At 33.8% G+C, this 22,596-nt stretch overlaps 2 protein-coding genes across 3 annotated transcripts; one reads left to right on the top strand and one right to left on the bottom strand.

Moving 5' to 3' along the window:
* Positions 1–563: 563 nt before the first annotated feature.
* LOC134706267 (uncharacterized) lies at positions 564–3,545 on the top strand. The gene is made up of 3 exons (XM_063565039.1): positions 564–876; positions 1,508–1,596; positions 3,085–3,545. Exons 1-3 carry the CDS (start codon positions 739–741, stop codon positions 3,269–3,271), a joined length of 414 nt encoding a protein of 137 aa, XP_063421109.1. The 5' UTR covers positions 564–738; the 3' UTR covers positions 3,272–3,545.
* A 7,922-nt stretch (positions 3,546–11,467) lies between these two features.
* Positions 11,468–19,392, bottom strand: LOC134706266 (uncharacterized). 2 transcript variants are annotated; one of them, XM_063565038.1, is made up of 2 exons: positions 19,340–19,392; positions 11,468–13,539 (listed from the first exon to the last, which is right to left on the bottom strand). In XM_063565038.1, the coding sequence occupies exon 2, from the start codon at positions 13,513–13,515 to the stop codon at positions 11,791–11,793; it is 1,725 nt and encodes a 574-aa protein (XP_063421108.1). In that variant the 5' UTR covers positions 13,516–13,539; positions 19,340–19,392; the 3' UTR covers positions 11,468–11,790. The 2 variants fall into 2 exon arrangements, with proteins under 2 accessions (XP_063421108.1, XP_063421107.1); XM_063565037.1 differs by lacking the exon at positions 19,340–19,392 and adding an exon at positions 18,844–19,333.
* Between the last annotated feature and the right edge of the window lie 3,204 nt (positions 19,393–22,596).

Genomic DNA, 22,596 nt, shown 5'->3' with positions numbered 1-22,596 from the left:
TGTAATGAGGCTGGTCGTTCTCTCATTTATTATGTGCTATCGTAACATTAAAGGCTGTACAATGTCATGCACGTCTAGCATGTAAGGCTATCGCATCGTCTGACGGCTTCATAGTCGCTTTTACTTCTCTCATACTGAATGCTATAATATCATTGACATATAAACTAGATCTCCTGTTAGTAAGTGGTCTATTTTTAATAAAGTAAATCTTGGGATCTTGTCTGAATGCCAACTAACAGCTAGTAGGTATTAGTCAGGTACTCGGGGAATGCAGCGAGGCAATATACTCTTTGAATTGAGTTGCCACCTGATTTTCTTGAGGGAGAGTAAACATACATTCTAGGGGAATATTGTTCAGTTCAGACAAATGTACTTGACCTAAACATACAGTAAAATAGTTGGTTCATAAGAGCAATAGTTATTTTTATTTGTCACATGACACGCATTTTTACATCGTAATATTTTACTTATTTCAACGTAGATTATTTTGGGCTGAATTTCCTGGTATTAAGTCATTAATGACCAATGACTTTTTCAAGGAAGAGTTATATATCCTAACATTATAAACCCTCCGAGAAGGCATTTAAAATATTATACGTATGAACGGTTTCATCGTACAAATATGTGTCAACACAGGTAATAAACCGACCAGGTAAAAACATTTCATTCATTTAAAAGTTTGTAACGCGTAATAAGAAAGTCGTCCTATTTTTCGCTGAACCTTCCCCAAAGTACACAATGCCTATCAGTGAGTCTGAAGCCAACAAGATCTTTGATGTCTGTGATGCCAACAAAGATGGCAACGTAACGAAACTGGAGTTGTTGAAGGGACTTACAAGCTATTTCCAGAAAAGCATTTCAGTGGAGACTGCAACTGTAAGTTTTATTTTACAAACATGTTAATTATTTTATAAGCATGTAACTCATTTTACTATTGACTATTGCTTGAAAGTTGTTGAATCGCTTTTTACAGTTTGTTCATCAAGGACAGTTGATTTCAGAGTCATTGATACTATCAAAATCTCTACACTGATAATCGTTCACTACATATACAATTTATTATTCACTTTTCACTTAAATCAGCTACGATATGTTGACCATTGTCCTGTTATTCAGTAAGGTTTCAACCTAACATCCAAATTGGCAATAAAGCATTTTAATTTTGTTTGACAAAAACTCTAGAATTGACGAGTTGTTCCCCTTACCCTATCAACACACGAAGTACAATTAATAAAAGATATGATATTATATTATAAATATTTAAAAAGTTGACAGAACCTCTTTTAATTCCCGATATGCTAACCGAAAGTTATAAATGGACATTTATGTTTTACACTTTCCAGTGTAACACTTAAATTGTAGTTTCAATAAAATAGCCAGGGTTAACGCCCTTCAGTAATGTCCATAAAGTTTCAAAGTATGAAATGACTGTGTCAATAATTTTGGAGTTTAGGATATCTTTATGGGTTTGGATGATATGATTGTATCTATAATTTTTGATTTTTAGGATATCTTTATGGGTTTGGATGACAACAAAGATGATAAAATAACTAGAGATGAATTTCTGAACCAGTTATGCAGGAAGTTAAATAGACGGTATTTATCAACCTAATAATTTAGTCAGCTTATTGATTTTTTTAGTGTCGTGTTTTAATGTACTTTAAAGAGGGTTTTTTCTCTGATTTTATCAAATATTATTAAATGTGTACCATGATTGATTGTGGTCTTAAAAAAAAGGAAATTTAAATTTGAATCACCATATTTTACCTTTTTATTGTGACCTACATTTTTAAAATCTCAAATAATTTAATTCGTTAATAGAAGGTTTCTACACCATTCACAGATGTGCGACTTATCAAGGATATGTATTCACTCCCGAAGTATCTTTTTTAATACCGGATTTTAGTAAAGTATGCCAATTATAATCCCAAAATACATGTATTGATCATCTTCGCTAGCCAAGGATTGATAGACAATATAAAACTAAGATGTGGTATGAATGCCAACGAGACAACTATCCAACAAAGCGTATTATTACGAACTGTAGCCTTAATTTGATGGATTTATGGTTTAATCTTCTTACAGAATAATATACATTTTTATATATGGCATACTCAATTCTTAGTGAATTGATTTATACTTCACAGCAACGCATATATCAAACTTCCAGCATTGAATTCGATCGACATTTGTTTGAAATAACGTTACTATCGTTGAGAAAAAAAATGTATGCAGCAAAAAAACATATAGTTCACTTCCAGTTCCAGTATATGAAATAGAAAGTGTTCATTTCTTTGATTGCGATAAATGAACGTGGAAAAATTCCATCAAAACAGCAGTGTTTGTACTTTTAAAAAGGTGCTCTTTTTAGTAATATTATCATACTTTCAATTTGCGTGGAATGATTTCCTGTAATTAACGATGATCCAATTTTACTGCCAATGTAACCAGAGTGGATGATCAAAGACATATCGAATAATCAAAGACACAAATGTATTCATGTTTTCTGAAAAGTTAAAGACTGATTGCGTATGACATATGAACCAGATGCTTGAATACAAGGAAAAACTTCGAATTTTCTGAGCTGAGGAAATTTTAAGGAACTTTTTGGGCCTCAATGCTATTCAACTTCCTTTTTACATATATTTTTTCGAGCGTTACGGATGTTTCTTTTTAGATAACGAGCATCTGGCGCAAATACGAATTATCAATTCTGGTATGACGAGTTTACTAAGTTGGTAGCGGATTCAAATCTGTTTCTAATATATTCTTAAAAAAAACGTCTATCTGGATGTGAACTAGAGATGCATAAAGAGTGTTCTGATTTATACAAGTTCAAAGGTTTTATCCAGAAAGGGCCATTGACTGCACTTGGAGACCAGCTGCATCGTCGTCTACTTACAGCCGTGGTCTAAATACCAAGGGGTTTCGACATATTTAAAGGTGTTTTATTTCGGAATCAAACTCGATAATGGAAACTAAGATGTCCATAAAAGAGGAAATGTAACTCTTTATAGATGAAATAGCTAATTGTTATGTTCAAAATGTTATCACGTTTTCATGAAATTTCTTTTTCTTTTTCAGTGAAGCATTTGATAAGGCGTTCAAAGAAATGGATAAAAATGGAGATGGCACTTTGTCACGTGCTGAAGTAACCACTGCCTGCCGGCAATGTGGTTGCAGTGACGCAGAAATAGAGGACATGATTAAAAGTATTGACAAAGATGGAGATGGCCAGATTTCAAAAAAGGAATTTATGACATTAGTTTGATTTTGCCATTCATTGTACATAGACACGTCTGCTTTCACTCACGTTCGATATGAAAATGTTAACTGAATTATGTTTGTGTAATAACTGACGAGAACAACATCGGATAACATCATGGCATATCCGTTTGTTGTGGTGTAAAAGAAAAGCATTTATGTAATTAGATCGGTATATAATGACTATAATAATGATTTTGGAATCCGATAGAAATATGGAGATAAGACAGATTATATATTTTATAGAAGAACATGCACAAATAAATCATTTAAATATTTCAGTCAGTTAATTTGCATTTGACGATAGTAGTTGGTTCAATTTATCACAAAGATTGCACCCATGTAGTATAAATATATATGTCTTTGCCTTGAGAAAGGAGATCCCCTTGACCTTCTTAGAGTTTAAACGTTCACTATAATTCTATACCCCCTCTTTGCCTCGAGTCTTCCCGGGAATTCAATTTGTCCACTATCCAACAGTATGTTTGCTGGTTAAATTCATAAAGTGTGTCTCTTTGAGATGAAACATTGAGATCATATCATGGAACAAGTATAGAGGTTAACAAAACAAAATATCTATGAATATATAATCTCACCCAAAAAAGGCGTGGTTGATGAATCAGCTGTATTTACAGAGTGCAAGCAAAATAGTTAACAGAATATCTGATTGGAACAAAATGATCCTCTCAAACAAATACACCAAAGCCAACGGATAACACAGGAATTAATACATCAAAGAAGGCGATATATACCTAAAGAGCATGCATACTAATAGGTCGAAAATAACTGACAAAGACATGGCAAAAAACAAAACCCATAAAAGGCCAAAAGACAAACACCTTTTTACAAAATATAACATAGAATACTGAGTCAGACCTCATAAAAAAAATCGAGGACGATATCAGTGTCTGCATAGATGAGTCGGAACATCCTGCTCCAAAAAACGATTATTCTGCTCTTTGGTTTTTTATTTTAAATTATTTTTCTTGGTATTTTTTTATTAACGGAAACGTCTTTGTCTTTCCTTTCTCACAGGAAAACTGTATAAAGCGTTCATATACGGTCATGTTTTCGGGTTAGTGCATTTGCAATAAAAAAAATCCGGTAACTGACGAGTTAAAATCAATAAAACAAGTGCATCCATTGAATTCAAATCCTCTAAACATTTATTTGTCAACGCAATGTTTAACTTTTTTGTTGGTCTCTAGTCGAAATGATGAGTTAGTTCCCTTTTCCTTGTAGTTGACAATTATTTGTGTATATATGTTTCGACTGCCTTATTTTGTTATGTAATAAGAAGGAAATTGATGAAGCCATTTGAATATAAAGTGTTGGGTTATTTTCAAATGTATCTATCCACTTTTGTCTTCCATTAAAATCTTCACTCTCGGCGTTTTGGATGGATGCAATTCCAGCAATACATTAATATGTAGCAAAGACAAAGATCTAACGTTTACCTACTACATCTGGACTGATGGAGAAAGTACCATTAAAACCATAATGAAAACACGCAGAGAACTCAGGAAGACTGAGCAACAAACCCTATGAAATCAAGATAAACTCATCGTATACCCCGGTAGACTTAGCAATAAGGACCTTATAAAAATCATGATGGAAACACGCAAAGAACCCAGGAAGACTGAGCAACAAGAACCCTATGAAACCATGATAAACTCACCGTGTACCCCGGAAGAAAGAACAACAAGAACCCTATAAGACCCATAATGAAAACATGCCGAAAACCCAGGATGACTGAGCAACAAGAACCCTATAAAACCAGGATAAACTCACCGTTTAACCCGTTTAACTAAGCTACAATAACCCTATAAAAAACAATAACGAAAATATAACGATAACTCCGATAGACTGAGCTACAGTAACCCTATAAAAACAATGACGAAAATACACCGATAGCCCCGATAGACTGAGCTACAAGAGCCCGATAAAAAACAATGACGAAAATACACGGATAAACCCGATAGACTCAGCTACAAGAACCCTATTAATACCATGATGAAAACACGCCGAGAATCCAGGATGACTTAGCAACAAGAACCCTATAAAACCATGATAAACTAACGGTGTGCAACCAGGCGACTGAGCAACAAGAAACCTATAAAAACCAGGATGAACAAACATCGAGAACCCAGGAAGACTGCGTGTCAAGAACCATTAGATATAAAACCATGATAAACTCATCGTGAACCCCAGGAGACTGAGCAACAATAACCCTATAAAACCATGATAAACTTATCGTGAACCCCAGGAGACTGAGCAACAAGAATCCTATAAAACCATGATGAACTCACCGTGAGCCCCAGGAGACTGAGCAACATGAATCCTATAACACCATGATAAACTCGTCGTGTACCCGGAAGAAAGAACAAGAACCCTATAAGACCCATAATGAAAACATGCCGAGAACCCAGGATGACTGAGTAACCTGAACCCTTTAAAACCAGGATAAACTCACCGTTAAACCCGTTTAACTAAGCTACAACAACCCTATAAAAACAATGACGAAAATACACCGATAACCCCGATAGACTGAGCTCACAGTAACCCTATAAAAAACTATGACGAAAATATACCGATAACCCCGATAGACTGAGCTACAGTAACCCTATAAAAACAATGACGAAAATACACCGATAACCCCGATAAACTAAGATAGCACTCCACAGTTAGAAAATAAAGTTAAAAATGAGCCGCAAAATGTTTTATCATCTCCTATTCCTTGATTTCTAATACATTAACCTAACTGTTTGTGTTGTACATGTGCATATGTATGTAATCAGTATCTTCCATAGATTCAATTTTCAAAAGTTAAAAGGATGAAAGTTAATTCCTTTCATGTGTATCCATGGCAACATTCTGCATTTATTTACCATAGAATATTGCAAAAAGGGGGGTGAACATGTCATATATCCCCCCAAAATTTGGATCAAACTAGAATTTCAATGCCTTTGAGTGATACCTTTTTAGAAACTGTTTTCTTAAATCTTCCTTATGATCAAATAAAAATTGGGTGTCTTTCGCCTCATTTTTTCGTTAAATCCAATCACAAAGTTCGTGCGATAAAAAGTTGGAAAAAAACATTGCAATAATTGCCGGACCAATGTATGGTATGGACATGCAAATACGGACTGTCATACAGAAAACAGCCTATATTACATACATTACATAACCTTGATGTTCATATAAACCCAATACAAAGGCTATTTTAATACTCAGCTATCCAAATATGAATTGTATTGCACACTAGCTCTCATATTTGAAAAATCCTCAGGGGCCAAAATGCGAAACTACACACCTAACTGTGGAGTGCTACCTTAAGGTGAAATTTTTCCCCTTCTGCATCAACATTTTTTATATTTTCTGTGTTCTACTAGCTGTTACGATGAAAGTGGTACCTTAGTTTTTAAAATTGGTTCAGTAATAAAGATTTTATGAAGGTTAGCAGTTGATGTTGAAACGCGACAAAAAGTGATTTAAAAATAAATGCTGGATCATAGTGAAAAACCCCAAGTCTGTCTCATTTTTGGGGTAAATTTCTAAAACTTTCCCCTTTTTTTTATTTGAAATTATAAAGTTACCTTATAAGAGGACAAATTGTACAAATTTTAGGTGTTTGAAAGCACTTATAGATAATTTTTGCTGTGAATAGCATACATAACCTTGGTTTAGAAGCTCTCAAGCAGGGTATAAATTTCTAACAGTACTGGCATCATTAAATTTAATTAATGCCAAATTATAATATAAAATCCTGCTAAAAATGTTTATTTGACTTATTCGCATTAAAAAATATAAAGCGATACATTCTGAGATTATCATATAAAGCGCAATCTTTGGTTACAAGGGCAAAGCTTACGGAGTAAAAATTTAAGACCGCAACATGTCTAAGTGTCAAAATGTGTATACTTGGTTGCTAAGGACGGTAAACAATAAAATTAACATAAATTGCATTCCTAGCAGTTTTTTTACCTTCAGAACTAAAACAAGAACATAAAAGACTAAAGATTTGTGGTCAATCTTATCTTAAAAAGTGCATTTCTGTGCTTTCTGATGTGCCATAAGGTAGCACTCCACAGTTAGAAAATAAAGTTAAAAATGAGCCGCAAAATGTTTTATCATCTCCTATTCCTTGATTTCTAATACATTAACCTAACTGTTTGTGTTGTACATGTGCATATGTATGTAATCAGTATCTTCCATAGATTCAATTTTCAAAAGTTAAAAGGATGAAAGTTAATTCCTTTCATGTGTATCCATGGCAACATTCTGCATTTATTTACCATATAATATTGCAAAAAGGGGGGTGAACATGTCATATATCCCCCCAAAATTTGGATCAAACTAGAATTTCAATGCCTTTGAGTGATACCTTTTTAGAAACTGTTTTCTTAAATCTTCCTTATGATCAAATAAAAATTGGGTGTCTTTCGCCTCATTTTTCGTAAAATCCAATCACAAAGTTCGTGCGATAAAAAGTTGGAAAAAAACATTGCAATAATTGCCGGACCAATGTATGGTATAGACATGCAAATACGGACTGTCATACAGAAAACAGCATATATTACATACATTACATAACCTTGATGTTCATATAAACCCAATACAAAGGCTATTTTAATACTCAGCTATCCAAAAATGAATTGTATTGCACACTAGCTCTCATATTTGAAAAATCCTCAGGGGCTAAAATGCGCAACTACACACCTAACTGTGGAGTGCTACCTAAGCTACAAGAACCCTATAAAAACAATGACGAAAATACACCGATAACCCCGAAAGACTAAGCTACACGAACCCTATAAAAAACAATCACGAAAATACACCGATAACCCCGATAGACTGAGCTACAAGAACCCTATAAAAACAATGACGAAAATACACCGATTACCCCGATAGACTAAGCTACGCTGAGTAACCCTATAAAAAACAATGACGAAAATACACCGATAACCCCGATAGACTAAGCTACAAGAACCCTATAAAAACAATGACGAAAATACACCGATAACCCCGATAGACTTAGCTACAAGAACCCTATTAATACCATGATGAAAACACGTCGAGAATCCAGGATGACTAAGCAACAAGAACCCTTTAAAACCATGATAATCTCACCGTTAAACCAGGAAGACTAAGCACAAGAACCCTTTGAAAACCATGACGAAATAACCCAGGAAGACTATGCGACAAAAACCCTATGAAACTATGATAAACTTATCGCGTACTCCGGGAGACTGCACAACAAGAACCTTATAAAACCATGATGAAAACACGCCAAGAACCCAGGAAAACTGACCAACAAGAACCCTATAAAACCATGATAAACTAACGTTGTGCAACCAGGCGACTGAGCAACAAGAACCCTATAAAAACCAGGATGAACACACATCGAGAACCCAGGAAGACTGCGTATCAAGAACCATTAGATATAAAACCATGATAAACTCATCGTGAACCCCAGGAGACTGAGCAACTATAACCCTATAAAACCATGATAAACTTATCGTGAACCCCAGGAGACTGAGCAACAAGAATCCTATAAAACCAGGATAAACTCATCGTGAGCCCCAGGAGACTGAGCAACATGAATCCTATAACACCATGATAAACTCATCGTGAACCCCAGGAAATTGAGCATCAAGAACCCTATAAAACCGTGATATACTCATCGTGAACCCCAGGATACTGAGCATCAAGAACCCTATAAAACCATGATAAATTAACGGTGTGCAACCAGGTGACTTACCAACAAGAACCCTATAAAACCATGATGAACACACATCGTGAACACCAGGAGACTGAGCAACAAGAATTATATAGGAACCATAATGAAAACACGCCAAGAACCCAGGAAAACTGACCAGCAAAAACGTCCAACAAGAACCCTATAAAACCATGATAAACTAACGGTGTGCAACCAGACGACTGAGCAACCAAAATCCTATAGGAACCATAATCAAAACACGCCAAGAACCCAGGAGGACTGATCAACAAGAACCTTATGAAATCAAGATAAACTCATCGTGTACCCCGGTAGACTTAGCAATAAGAACCTTATAAAAATTATGATGAAAACACGCCAAGAACCCAGGAAGACTGAGCAACAAGAACCCTGTGAAACCATGATAAACTCACCGTGTACCCGGAAGAAAGAACAACAAGAACCCTATAAGACCCATAATGAAAACATGCCGAGAACCCAGGATGACTGAGCAACCAGAACCCTATAAAACCAGGATAAACTCACCGTTTAACCCGTTTAACTAAGCTACAATAACCCTATAAAAAACAATAACGAAAATATAACGATAACTCCGATAGACTGAGCTACAGTAACCCTATAAAAACAATGACGAAAATACACCGATAGCCCCGATAGACTGAGCTACAAGAGCCCGATAAAAAACAATGACGAAAATACACCGATAACCCCGATAGACTGAGCTACATTTACCCTATAAAAACAATGACGAAAATACACCGATAACCCCGATAGACTGAGCTACAGTAACCCTATAAAAAAACAATGACGAAAATACACCGATAACCCCGATAGACTGAGCTTCAAGAACCCTATAAAAAACAATGACGAAAATACACCGATAACCCCGATAGACTAAGCTACAATAACCCTATAAAAAAATGACGAAAATACACCGATAACCCCGATAGACTGAACTACAGTAATCCTATAAAAACAATGACAAAAATACACCGATAACCCCGATAGACTGAGCTACAGTAATCCTATAAAAAAAACAATGACGAAAATACACCGATAACCCCGATAGACTGAGCTACAGTAATCCTATAAAAAAAACAATGACGAAAATACACCGATAACCCCGATAGACTGAGCTACAGTAATCCTATAAAAAACAATGACGAAAATACACCGATAACCCCGATAGACTGAGCTACAGTAATCCTATAAAAAACAATGACGAAAATACACCGATAACCCCGATAGACTGAACTACAGTAATCCTATAAAAAAAACAATGACGAAAATACACCGATAACCCCGATAGACTGAGCTACAGTAATCCTATAAAAAAAACAATGACGAAAATACACCGATAACCCCGATAGACTGAGCTACAGTAATCCTATAAAAAACAATGACGAAAATACACCGATAACCCCGATAGACTGAACTACAGTAATCCTATAAAAACAATGACAAAAATACACCGATAACCCCGATAGACTGAGCTACAGTAATCCTATAAAAAAAACAATGACGAAAATACACCGATAACCCCGATAGACTGAGCTACAGTAATCCTATAAAAAAAACAATGACGAAAATACACCGATAACCCCGATAGACTGAGCTACAGTAATCCTATAAAAAACAATGACGAAAATACACCGATAACCCCGATAGACTGAACTACAGTAATCCTATAAAAAAACAATGACGAAAATACACCGATAACCCCGATAGACTGAACTACAGTAATCCTATAAAAAACAATGACGAAAATACACCGATAACCCCGATAGACTGAGCTACAAGAACCCTATAAAAACCTTGATGAAAACACGCCGAGAATCCAGGATGACTGAGCAACAAGAACCTTTTAAAACCCGGATAAACTCAACTTGTAATTTACAAGTTGTTAACCAGTAGACTGAGCAGCAAGAACCTTATAAAAGTTAAAACCATGATAAACTCACTGTGTGCCACCTGAAGATTGAGCAACATGAACCTTTAATAAAATAGGACGAACACACGCCATGTCTCTCTATAAAAAAACTGCTGTTGGTAGGAATTAGTATTAAGAATTCCTCCTGAATTAAGTTTCGTCCTCCTGCTCATTTCAAGTAAAACACTCGTTAAAAGTTAATTTGTTGAAAATGTTAAGTTAACATTGTATGTGACAGTATGATAACGTATTTAGACAAGTATGTATTAAAAAGGTTTTACTAAGGTGTCTGTTTGGGTTTTGAATTTCTTAAACATTTTTGCATACTTTCTTCAAACTTTATTTGAAATACACAAGAGACGTGTATCTATATAGTTTAATTGCTCTTGATTGTCATTTGCATTCCCATTACCAATTCAAATTCTTTATTACCTTGAACTTTACAGTTCATCGGTGTCAATACAAATTTTCATAGTAAACAGACGTAATATTGTGCTCTTGGCATTACTGCATGCAGAACTATTACAACTACCAAACATTTATAAATAAAATCTCTATTTCTTGAATAAACATCACACATGTTTCATATTAAACAGTACAAATACAAACATTGATTGTATTGCAAAATCCACATGCTATTCTATGTGCAAAAGTTACCATAACCGACTTAATTTCTGCTCGGTGCATATTTCTAACTTTTTCGGTTAGTAAATTTCTGGCCGAAACGGCAGTTGTATATTAATAATATGCACTATGTATGCAGTGAAAATTGTGATTCTCTAATAAATTGCAACTACTGAACAATTAAACCAACAAGATTTGATTAAGCTCTATTATTCACATGTATAAACTGAATTTGCTATGAAACTTTTGCTCGAGGTTTCTGTCGGTTCTGAGTTGGTGCTAAAACACTTTCAGCTATTCGTGGTTTTCCTATGATATCTTTGCGCATGTGTGGTTTCGTTATTCCTGCCTTTTCTCCATCAGCATCATAGAAAAATTGCAAGTCTGATTCCGATTGTTGTCGACCTTCGTCGACGAGGTATTCAGCCAGATCAACATCAGAGTCGGTATACGTCGTTCCCGACGCAGCACTTTTTATACTCCTTTCGTCGTCTTGTGATTGAGCCATTTCCAACCGATGAGTAACAGCCTCGAGATCATATGCTAGCTCACCATTCAAATATTTCTGCATAGATTTATTAACACTAGCGGATTTCGATGTTTTTATTAAAACAATTTGTTTTTCGAGTTCTTTCTTTGCATTTTGTTTTTCTTTTACTTCCGTTTTCAACGTTTCTATCTTATGCTGTATGTCTCCGATGTAATGAATAAAATGTGGTCTCATTTCTAGTTCTAAGAGGTAATCTTCCTGAACCACTGATTTTTCGTATTCCAACATCTGTAGGGTGTTCTGTTTGTTCTCAATATCAATTTCAATATTTTTACACCGTTTGAATAACTCTGTGTATTTAGGGCTATTGTTTGGAAGGAATTTGATCTGATCATTCATTCGGTCAAGATCTGCTACCGCTCTTTGAAAATCTCGCTGTGCTCTTTGCATTTTATTATCGACTTTTTCAAAATTATTCGTTAGCGCGTCGGATCTCTTTTCTCTTTTTGACAATTTCTTTTCATCTTTTGCTAGACTGACTATAATCTCCTGTTTTTCTGTTATATCTTTATTTATAATGCTTATATGCTGTTTGACTTCGCTTACCCTCTTGTCGACCTCGGCAGATGGAACTCTACTTCTTGCAGTCGGTGTTTTTAGCACTTCCGGTGGCGGAGGAGGAGGTGAATGTGTTTTAGGCTTAGCTTTCCTAAGTGGAAGACGTTCTCCGTAGATTCTGACAGCAAGAGCAAGCCATTCTCTTCCTAAATCGATTCCTTTGTAAGATTTAACAAATACATCTGGAACCAGACGCAAAATGGGTTCAAATGAATGGTAGTTTTCAAATTGTAGAAGTTCATGATGACTATCTGGATCAAAAATAGAAATGTCTAGATTGCCATCACTGAGTAGTTCGCCCCATACTCCACTTAATTCCTTGAGTTCTACTACGACGGAAGGTAGCCGCGCGTGGTCACGTGTCTCCTTTGATGCTTTTGAAGTGGGTTTCCTCGAACGAGACGACTCTGGAGTGGCCAGTCCTTTAAGTTGAGGTACAGCCGAAGCATTCGGAAAATCAACAGGATCGTAATACTCATCATTTAAACTTTTCAAAATGTTACTATCAAAATAGGCTTTCAGATCTCTTAAATATCTAACATCGCGGTCGAAAGTTTCAAAACTTTTGAGACATCTCAACTCGTGATCGGAAGCCCTTCCTTTAATAGCTGCTTCCTCTATAGATTTAATCAACTGGCGGACTTGTCTCATAGACTGAATTTTTCTGTTTGGATCACTTGTGTTAACTCGTTGACCACCCCGTGACCTTGGAGTGTCCATTTCAGAATTTAAAGTCAGCAGCATGTCATAGAGATTATCCTTAGAAAATCGTGAAATGGCATGTCTTAGTAATTTCTCGAATGCCATTAATTGTTTGGGTATTCTGTCAGGACCCTCGATACTGGAGCTCATGTCCCCTCCAATAAGACCTGGTGTCTGAAAATATATAATTAAATAAGTATTTTTGTATTATAAAAACTTCTATTTCTACACCACCATGAATTTCATATCAATATACTAGTACATGTATATACTAGACGTCACGTTCAGGACTTTTAATTTAAGAATAAGAAAATGAAGTGTAAATGACAATAAACAACTATGAAACAGAGACCAAAGTACGAGGATGTAAACAAATAGTGTACAACCAATTACCTTCAACAATGACAAAAAAAAAACGCGTACAGTTTATTGGTTAAATACGAGTGAATGGAGGTAAGAATCCAAATTAAAAAGTTTCATGAAATTCTATGATGGTTTGAAAAAAAATATTTATGGTTTTTTTTTATACCTAAAAACCCATGACTGTATCTGAATGTTAACTAAAACAACTAATCAATTTATTCTTGAAATACACCAACAAGATGCTATTTATTGACAAATGTATTGATATCTTAAAACAACATAAACCACAAAAAAAATGGAAAAAAGAAAAAAAAATATAAATTTTCCTTTAATTGTTTTTTTCCTGAATTTATCATGAAAAAATATGTTCTGTCCATGTTTAATGTTATTGAAAGTGTGATAAAGAGTAACCACTATTATAACTACGTGTAACTAAATATCAAGTAAGTGAATTTATAAGTAACTAAATATCAAGTAAGTGAATTTATAAGTAACTAAATATCAAGTAAGTGAATTTATAAGTAAAATAGGTTGAACAATTTCTTTAACCCAGGTGCTATCACTGAAAATAACCTTCTTTCATAGTTAAGTAAAACTTCATTCTATTACTTTACAACAAGAAAACCATATATTTCAAACGATGATATTCGCAGTCTTATTCATTCCACACATAACAGTAAAAATCGGCTACATTGAATGGAATTAATTTATATACAACACTACAACTGAATTTGGAGTGTGCTGTCCCCTTGGAGGATCACACGAAACAAACAAAACATATAATTTCCCCACATGATGTATACAGTCATACTAGATTTTACAATTTTAATAGAACTCCCACATGAACAATTTGGCTTCCCCCTACAGCCAGTGTTAAATGCAAGTTCTCTTTTTCAGAGAACCTTTGCGCACTCGTACATTATTATTTTTTTTTATTACATTTTAATTATGATTTTTAGCATTGTGAGAAATTTGGCAGTTCTGGATGTGTTCTTGACCTGTGAAGGTCAAACTGTACCGAAATGTTGTTATTAAGATTTCAATCACTATTTACGTAAAACGTTTAGCTGCCATTGTCCACTATGAATATATATTGTATATCTGTAAGATCACACCACGTTGTTTAACAATTATCTATTGTAATTCCGTTGACATGTTGGACGTTTATTAAATGGAATTTATTGTTGATGCTTATGTGTGGTTCGTATAAACCAACAGAACGAACTTGAGTTCGTTTTAATGCCTAGGCTATACTGTAGAAGGTGGCGCAAGGTTTACCACTGACGGATGCGTGGAGCAAGGTACACTGACGGATACGTGGCGCAAGGTTTACCACTGACGGATACGTGGCACAAGGTTTATCACTGACGGATATGTGGCGCAAGGTTTACCACTGACGTAAACGTGGCGCAAGGTTTACCACTGACTTATACGTGGCGCAAGGTACATCACTGACGTATACGTACGTGGCGCAAGGTTTACCATTGACGGATACGTGGCACAAGGTTTACCACTGACGGATACGTGGCGCAAGGTTTATCACTGACGGATACGTGGCGCAATGTTTACCACTGACGGAAACGTGGCGCAAGGTTTACCACTGACTTATACGTGGCGCAAGGTACATCACTGACGTATACGTACGTGGCGCAAGGTTTACCATTGACGGATACGTGGCGCAAGGTTTTACCACTGACGTATACGTGTGGCTAGGTTATCACTGACGTATGTATGGGGTTAAGTTATCACTGACGGATGCATGAGACTAGGTTATCACTGACGGATGCACGAGGCTAGGTTATCACTGACGGAAACATGTGGCTATTTTATCACTTACCACGATGTTAACAGAATATTCCGTTTGAACACTATATTAATTTTTCATTGGTATTCACTGAAGAGTACAGTATCATTTTGTTCTTGTAAATTATTAAATAAAATCGTTAAAGCAGTTTTCAATACATAAATCGAATTCGTTTGTAATGTTATAGTTTTAAAGCAACAATGCAGGACTGATTGTTTCAATAGCTATAGATCGTTTTACAAAGGTTTGTTTTCAGTTACTAAAATGATCTTATTCCATTTTTATGTATTTATGCCATATTTTAATTATCCATCGAGTAATCAAGTTTTATTTATCAATTGTTAATTCAAATCGTTCTACATCGTATTTTTTACCTAAACAAATTGTTCTTTAAAAAGTTGTTTTGAAGGAAACAATGCAAGTTTGATTGTTTCTAGTTATGAATCAAAGTACAATCATTTAGTATGTGAAAAGCCCAGTTGTATTATCTTTTTTTTTTATCTTGTACAACAATTCTCAATTCTGTTTTCTAGATTGTTGACTCAATATGTGAGTAGACGAACTATGATACAGCATATTAAACCAGTTTACATGTATTCTTTACAAAAGTATAATATAAAATGACATATACCGCATATCACTTTTATTCATACAAAAATATTATACAAATATAATATAGATATCAATCATTATTATTACATACTATTTAAAACTTGTTCTCAGCTTTTCAAATCGATCTTTTCATTTATTTTCATGATGTATTAAATTGTAATACGTGTAACTTACTTCAACCACACGGGGAGCTATTTTGTAAACATAAAGAAATATTGCAATGAAAGACTGATTGTGATTTCATTTTTCTTTCATTTTCTTCATATAATTGGACATGACAATTGAAACACAGACTCTTTGAATACACGATTGGGTTATCCAAATAAAAAAATGTCTCGTTTTTTAAGGAGAATTTTCACACCAAAATGTGTATGTTATATATTGTTGATTCCTAGAGTTTAAAATTTACAAAATATAATAAACTCTATTTTGAACCAGGTTTAATACACCATTTTCTACATTTGAAAATGCCTGTACCAAGTCAGGAATATGACAGTTCTTGTACATTCGTTTTTGATACGTTTTGTTATTTGATTTTGCCATGTGATTATGGACTTTCCGAATTGATTTTACTCTAAGTTCAGTATTTTTGTGATTTTACTTTTTGTCCACAGCGCTAACATATGGTGTATGATATTGCAAAGTCTGTAACTTGTTTTCCAGTTGGTTGCACTTCATCATATTTGTTTTTAAAATTCATGGTAAAAGGTTTTTAAGAATAACAGTCCTACGTCGGTCAATGTGTTTGTGATTGGGAAATAGTGTTCCTCTTACTTTATCCAAGGTTCATATTAACACATCTTTGCTATATACAAGCTGACATCTTGCATTGTGCACCCACACACCCATCCCACCCCCTTAACCGCTTACAACCAACAAAACCATCTCAGCGATCCCTAGACGTTAACATTTCTACTTGAAACCATAGAGAATTTGATCCGAGTTTTACGGTATAAATTTAATTATTTTCAAAGGAAACTCCTATTAATTGTTAGTAAATATTGATATCTTAAATAAAGTTTGTTTTCCCAGTATATTAATATCTAATCTAAATAAATGCAACCATAAACTTTTATCAACGTATTACTTTGTTTGCCGAAGTGAAAAGGTTTTAAATTAACCAAACTGTCACACTTTTTGAAAGCCTTGACGAAATTTTGCCTTATAACTTTTTCAAATACAATTTCAGAGTCTAGAATAAACAATAAACCCGACAAAGGAATAGCAAACTTATATATGTAAGCAAGTCTGTGCGTCACAGTAACATTTATAAATAATTGATAATCAGATTGATGTGATTTTATTATCAAACTTGCAGAGTTTAGGTGCTGCTTGAGTTAATTAGATTTCATAATTATTATTATTCTTTCATGTTCAATAAAAGAATCTATATAAGAGTATTAGAAAACAATGTAGTCCAATAAACAGAAGGTTAAACGGGTCTATCTCGTCTAACATGATGTAACAGCACGGGGAAAATCAATGGAAAAAGGTTATAATAGGGGCTAACGTAAAGTAATTAAATTTCTAACGATATAAAACAAAACCACAAAAACAGTATAATGTGGAAACTGTACTAAGTTGAAGGCCGTACGTTATCAACCTATTCGTCTACGTCATTGGGTGTTAAGTAGATAGTTCTGATGTTTGTATTGAATTTCAAAAGTGAATGCAAGCAGAGGCGGATGTAGGGGGGGGGGGGCGGCCCCCCTTTTTTGGAAAAACATTGGTTGCTTATATAGGGAATCACGAAAGCGTGAATGGAGCGGGCCCCCTCTTAGGTCAATCAGTGTGTCCCCACTTATGGAAATTTTTTGATCAGCCACTGGCACGTGTCGTATATGAAGGAAGAGCCAGAAAAAGATATGAAGAAATCAGTAGTGGTATTTTTTTTTTACATTGACATATGTATTGTATTGTATATTACATTTTTTCTATTCAAATTCTTTACACATATCAATGTAGGCCATGTTAAACATATAGTAAAGTAATGGGCTAAATTCCAAAGAATACTAAAGATAAAGTCCACATATTGAATCGTATATTTTTTTCTTGTAAAGAAACATAAAACATAAATCATAATTAAAAAGTGTTAAAGAGCAGAACCGTAAATGTATGAAACTAATTAGGACATACAGCAACAAGTTTACATCCCAACAATGCCAATAAAACTAGGATAACCCGCCTTATGTCTATTTGCGTTTACCAAACCAGGAACCGCCATCAGAAGCTGGCATATGTATATCATAATGTTTTTCGTAATTTGGAAAATTATCTGTGAAAGGCAAACCTGTTACTGTATCTCTTGACTTGTATTGAGCTTGACATTATTCTCGGTGCATGTCTTTAGTTGAAGACTGTATGTTTTACTTTAGGTGTCTTTTTTGTTATTTTGTAGTTGGGTTGTTGTTTCATTAAGGTATCCCGTCAATCTCCTTTTGTTCACATAAAATAAGCCTTTATATGCCAACATTAATATAATATTTATTTTTGAGTACACGATACAAATTTATTTTGATATTCCAGAACGTGCATGATATATTTGCCACTGGACATCCGTAAACAACGATCACTAAGCACAATAACTGACAAACACACGACCATAATATATGCTAAAATATAAATTATTCGATTTGAAAGACTAAGCAGTAAATTTTGGTCGAGCCAGTAAATGTTATATATATATTTATACTTCTTACCTCGAGAAGCATGTCTATATCATGAGATACTTGGTTGGTCAGCATCTTGTTGTGGTATTTAAATCCTAAATTCTATTCACAATTACTCTTTATTACATTTTCATTTACCAGTTTAAACACTACAATAACTAGCGAATGTTTGTTTTCGACGAAAGTTTATCAATAAAATAAGACGTGCTTAATCCATCTCTTATTTAATCCTTCGTTCTAAACAAATACTTGTTCTGTAAAAGAGTTGTCAATTATCTGCACATGTAAGAAATCACAACTCGTGAGTTATATTAGACTAATCTAACTCTCAGATAACGGTTTATTTGTCAGAAATCAATAAATTCTGAGTTGTAATAAGTTTATCAACAATAAAAATAATTTGTCTCCATTCGTTTTTCTTAAATTCGATATTGAATAGGTTCGTGTCAATAGAAACCTGTCGTACCTAAATTCCTTGTAATAGACCGTTAGTTAAAAGGTGTGATCAGTTGGAACTTGTACTTACAGGCTAAAATCTTTTATTTATATAACATTGACAATGCCCAGCCATTCATATGGATCGTTAGAACTGGCTTATATGTTAAAATGGCATGTAAAGAAATTAAAGTCTGTGGGTTTTAAATTCATTATCTCTTTATTATCAGTCATTTCCCCGATAAATCAGTCGCTGATAAATGAACATGTTTTTTTTAATATGTGTATTTTTTTTATAATCTAGCGTCAAATTTAAAACTTCAAAATTTTAATAATGTAAATAACAACCTCCAAGTTTCTTCAAAATTTGTTAATAATAAAAGTATGAAATTACATTTTAAAGGTTTTAACTTCGTATGACGATATGTTTTTTCGATCTATTTAGAAGATATTAAATATAAAATGTATAAAACCATAAACGGATAAATAAATCTTAAGCATTTATTAATCAAAAGAAAACTTTAAATCCAATATAGATAACAAAAAAAAAGCTATTAATTACCATAGGATTTAGATTATGATTGCACAACAATATTACTTTTTTGTAATTTCTAAAGGTTTTTAACAAGGTTTTTAAAATCTTTCTGGTTTTGCCTCTGTGAATGAAACCGATACTTTGTCTAGGTTACAAATGTCCCATTTTTATGCTCTGCTGTAATGTTGCCTTACATATAACTGAAATTTAAAGATCACAAAAATAAAATAAATGTCATCTTTTTTATTGCGTATATTTCATATTTTCTGTTAAACTTTTGCCTGTTAACGTTCCCATGATGACTATATATGTTATTTCTGTTTTTTTTTCTGTTTTCATTTTGGGGGAAAGGGGGGAGGTGGGGGTGTTAAAGCCACAATATTTTATCGTATTTCTGGACATATAACTAGGTTATAAATGCTTTAATTTCTTAAAAAAGAGAGGCGAGAGATACCAGAGGGACATTCAAACTCATAAGTCGAAAATAAACTGACAATGCCAAAAGAAAAACATAAATCAACAGCCAAACAACAGTACACAAAACACAACATAGGAAACCAAAGACTGAGCAACACGAAAGCCACCAACATAATGGCAGGGATCTTATGTGCTTCTGAACAATAAGCAGATTCTGCTCCACATGATGCACCTGTCGTATTGCTCATTATAGTACAAAACCGGTATAAATAACATGCACCAAGGCTTAAAATGGAACGAGATAAAATGAAAGTATTGTCCAGTTTCTTGAAACCCTTTATAGTGGGTATCTGACTAGGCAGAAATTTTCAGAGCATCAAAATCAACTTCTGTCCATTTTGTCCTTCCGGGTTGTTTGATAAATTCATATTGAAGTTATTGTCCATATTAAAAATGACTTTTCATCAATTTATGCCGCAAATTTAATCAAAGTTTCAACACGCTTCTTCTATTTTATAAAAAAGAAAATGTGGAAACTCTTCACAAGAGACCAAAATGACAGAGAAATTAAAAACTATAAAACATAAGATAGATGATAGGAAACTCGATCAAGTATTTTGATTGAAAAATGCCAGGTGATTGATAGAGACTCTTTGGATACTGCATTTTTTCTTCAAACAATAAATTAAATACGAAAACCTAAAAGCATTTGTGTGTCCTATCTAAGTCTTTAAACAGACCGATTAGCGGCAAATGTAGGTCAGTTCTGCCGGGTCGACACGTTCTTTGATATTATATTGTACAGAAAAAAATGAATATTCCATTATATGTTCATTTTTTAAAGTATATAGATAACACGTGCATGCACTTATTTGAAAAAAGCGACAAAACATCAAAGAATATTTCAAGTACTACATTGTACTCGAGTCCCAAGTAAAGCTATAAATGCATTAGAAAACTTTGGTTTTAAAACGAAATGTTTGTATTTAATGATAACAAATCAATCATTAAATAAACGGTACAACAAAATCATTTTAAATCGTCTTCTTCGTTTTTAAAAGTGTGGGTATATCACAAATTACTGTAAAATTTGCTGATATGAAATACAATTATAAACTATGTGAGACTGCAGCGTTTACACAAAATTTACATTCTACCTCAAAATCCTCGATTATATCGTCTTATTCAACACATTTGTTATAGACAAAAACTTTCTGTCAGGACAAATCCTTTCTTTGTATAGGACTCCAAAAACAAATACACCGTAGATGATATAATCTATACCTTGTGATCAACATCATGTTTGCTAGGTTTGGTTAATTTGATATTCCAAGAGACAGTCAGTATTGCAATGTATATTGATTGTTTTTGTACTAATATGAAGCAAAGGCATACAGAACCTTCTCGAAGAAAATGAATAAACTTGCAAAGTTTTCATATATATTAATGATGTCCTGTCATTTAACAACCGACAATCATTGAGTGTTGAACTTGATATTTAGGATGCAACCAAAATTAGAAGGTCTGCCGGTCTACCTTGTCGATGCATCTTCTTATTTATGAGTTCATGTGATTCCCTCACATTTTTTGTTAGTAATGTTTGGAAACAAAATTATAATTCCAGATATAGTAAGACCAAACTCACAATTCATTACAAAAACAGGAATTCAAAAAGAAGGTTCATTTATGGACAATATCTCCTAGAGAGAGTTGGAAAATGGGGAATATTTGAGATGCTAACATTTTCTAGGTTTGCACTGACTGCCATTTCTAAATTTGTGCAGGTCCAATGTTATATGTATGGGTCATTTGGATTCATCAATAATGTTTGGTTTTAAAAGTATAAAATTTGATTTAACTAACTTTTTCCATTGAAATTTTGAAATAGGGTTCGGTTCAAATAATTAGATAATGTTTATGAATGAATGAATGATTTTATTCTCATAAACTAGTACATAGCTACAGAGATAATAACAGTTCATATATAATACATATCTTTGTTTCGCATGTGTGAAAATAATAACATTATAATAATATTACAGTTCCTCTAACCAGGAGGACAGACTTTCAATGATATATATCGTATAAATCTACACAATTTTTCTAGTTCTACAACATTTTCAGATGAGAATACATTTTTAAATTTAATAATGTTTGCATTTTTGTTACAATAGTGTGGTAAATATTTTTCTCTTTCTATGTTAAAACAATTGCATGACATAATGTAGTGAAATTCATCGCCAATATCTTTAGAGCTACAGAGATTACAAGACCTTTCGGATCTCGGAATAGTTTGCCACCTTCCTGTCTCCACTGGCAAACGATGATTTCCGCATCTAAATTTACACAAAGTATATAAAAAATATTATGTACTGTGACATTTTAAGCATATATAT

This window comes from Mytilus trossulus, chromosome 2 (genome assembly GCF_036588685.1).
Source record: "Mytilus trossulus isolate FHL-02 chromosome 2, PNRI_Mtr1.1.1.hap1, whole genome shotgun sequence".
NCBI classification, from domain to species: domain Eukaryota; kingdom Metazoa; phylum Mollusca; class Bivalvia; order Mytilida; family Mytilidae; genus Mytilus; species Mytilus trossulus.
The sequence above is the reverse complement of the archived record's forward strand: the minus strand, read 5'-3'. Positions and strand labels throughout refer to the sequence as shown.

What these genes read in the sequence shown, in the direction of transcription:
- LOC134706267 (XM_063565039.1), top strand. Translation starts at nt 739, where the DNA reads ATGCCTATCAGTGAGTCTGAAGCCAACAAGATCTTTGATGTCTGTGAT. An exon ending in TTTCAGTGGAGACTGCAACT is followed by an intron (nt 877 to 1,507) that starts GTAAGTTTTATT and finishes TTTGATTTTTAG; the next exon opens with GATATCTTTATGGGTTTGGA. An exon ending in TGCAGGAAGTTAAATAGACG is followed by an intron (nt 1,597 to 3,084) that starts GTATTTATCAAC and finishes TTTCTTTTTCAG; the next exon opens with TGAAGCATTTGATAAGGCGT.
- LOC134706266 (XM_063565037.1), bottom strand. Translation starts at nt 18,888, where the DNA reads ATGCTGACCAACCAAGTATCTCATGATATAGACATGCTTCTCGAG. An exon ending in ATATAGACATGCTTCTCGAG is followed by an intron (nt 13,540 to 18,843) that starts GTAAGAAGTATA and finishes ATATATTTTCAG; the next exon opens with ACACCAGGTCTTATTGGAGG.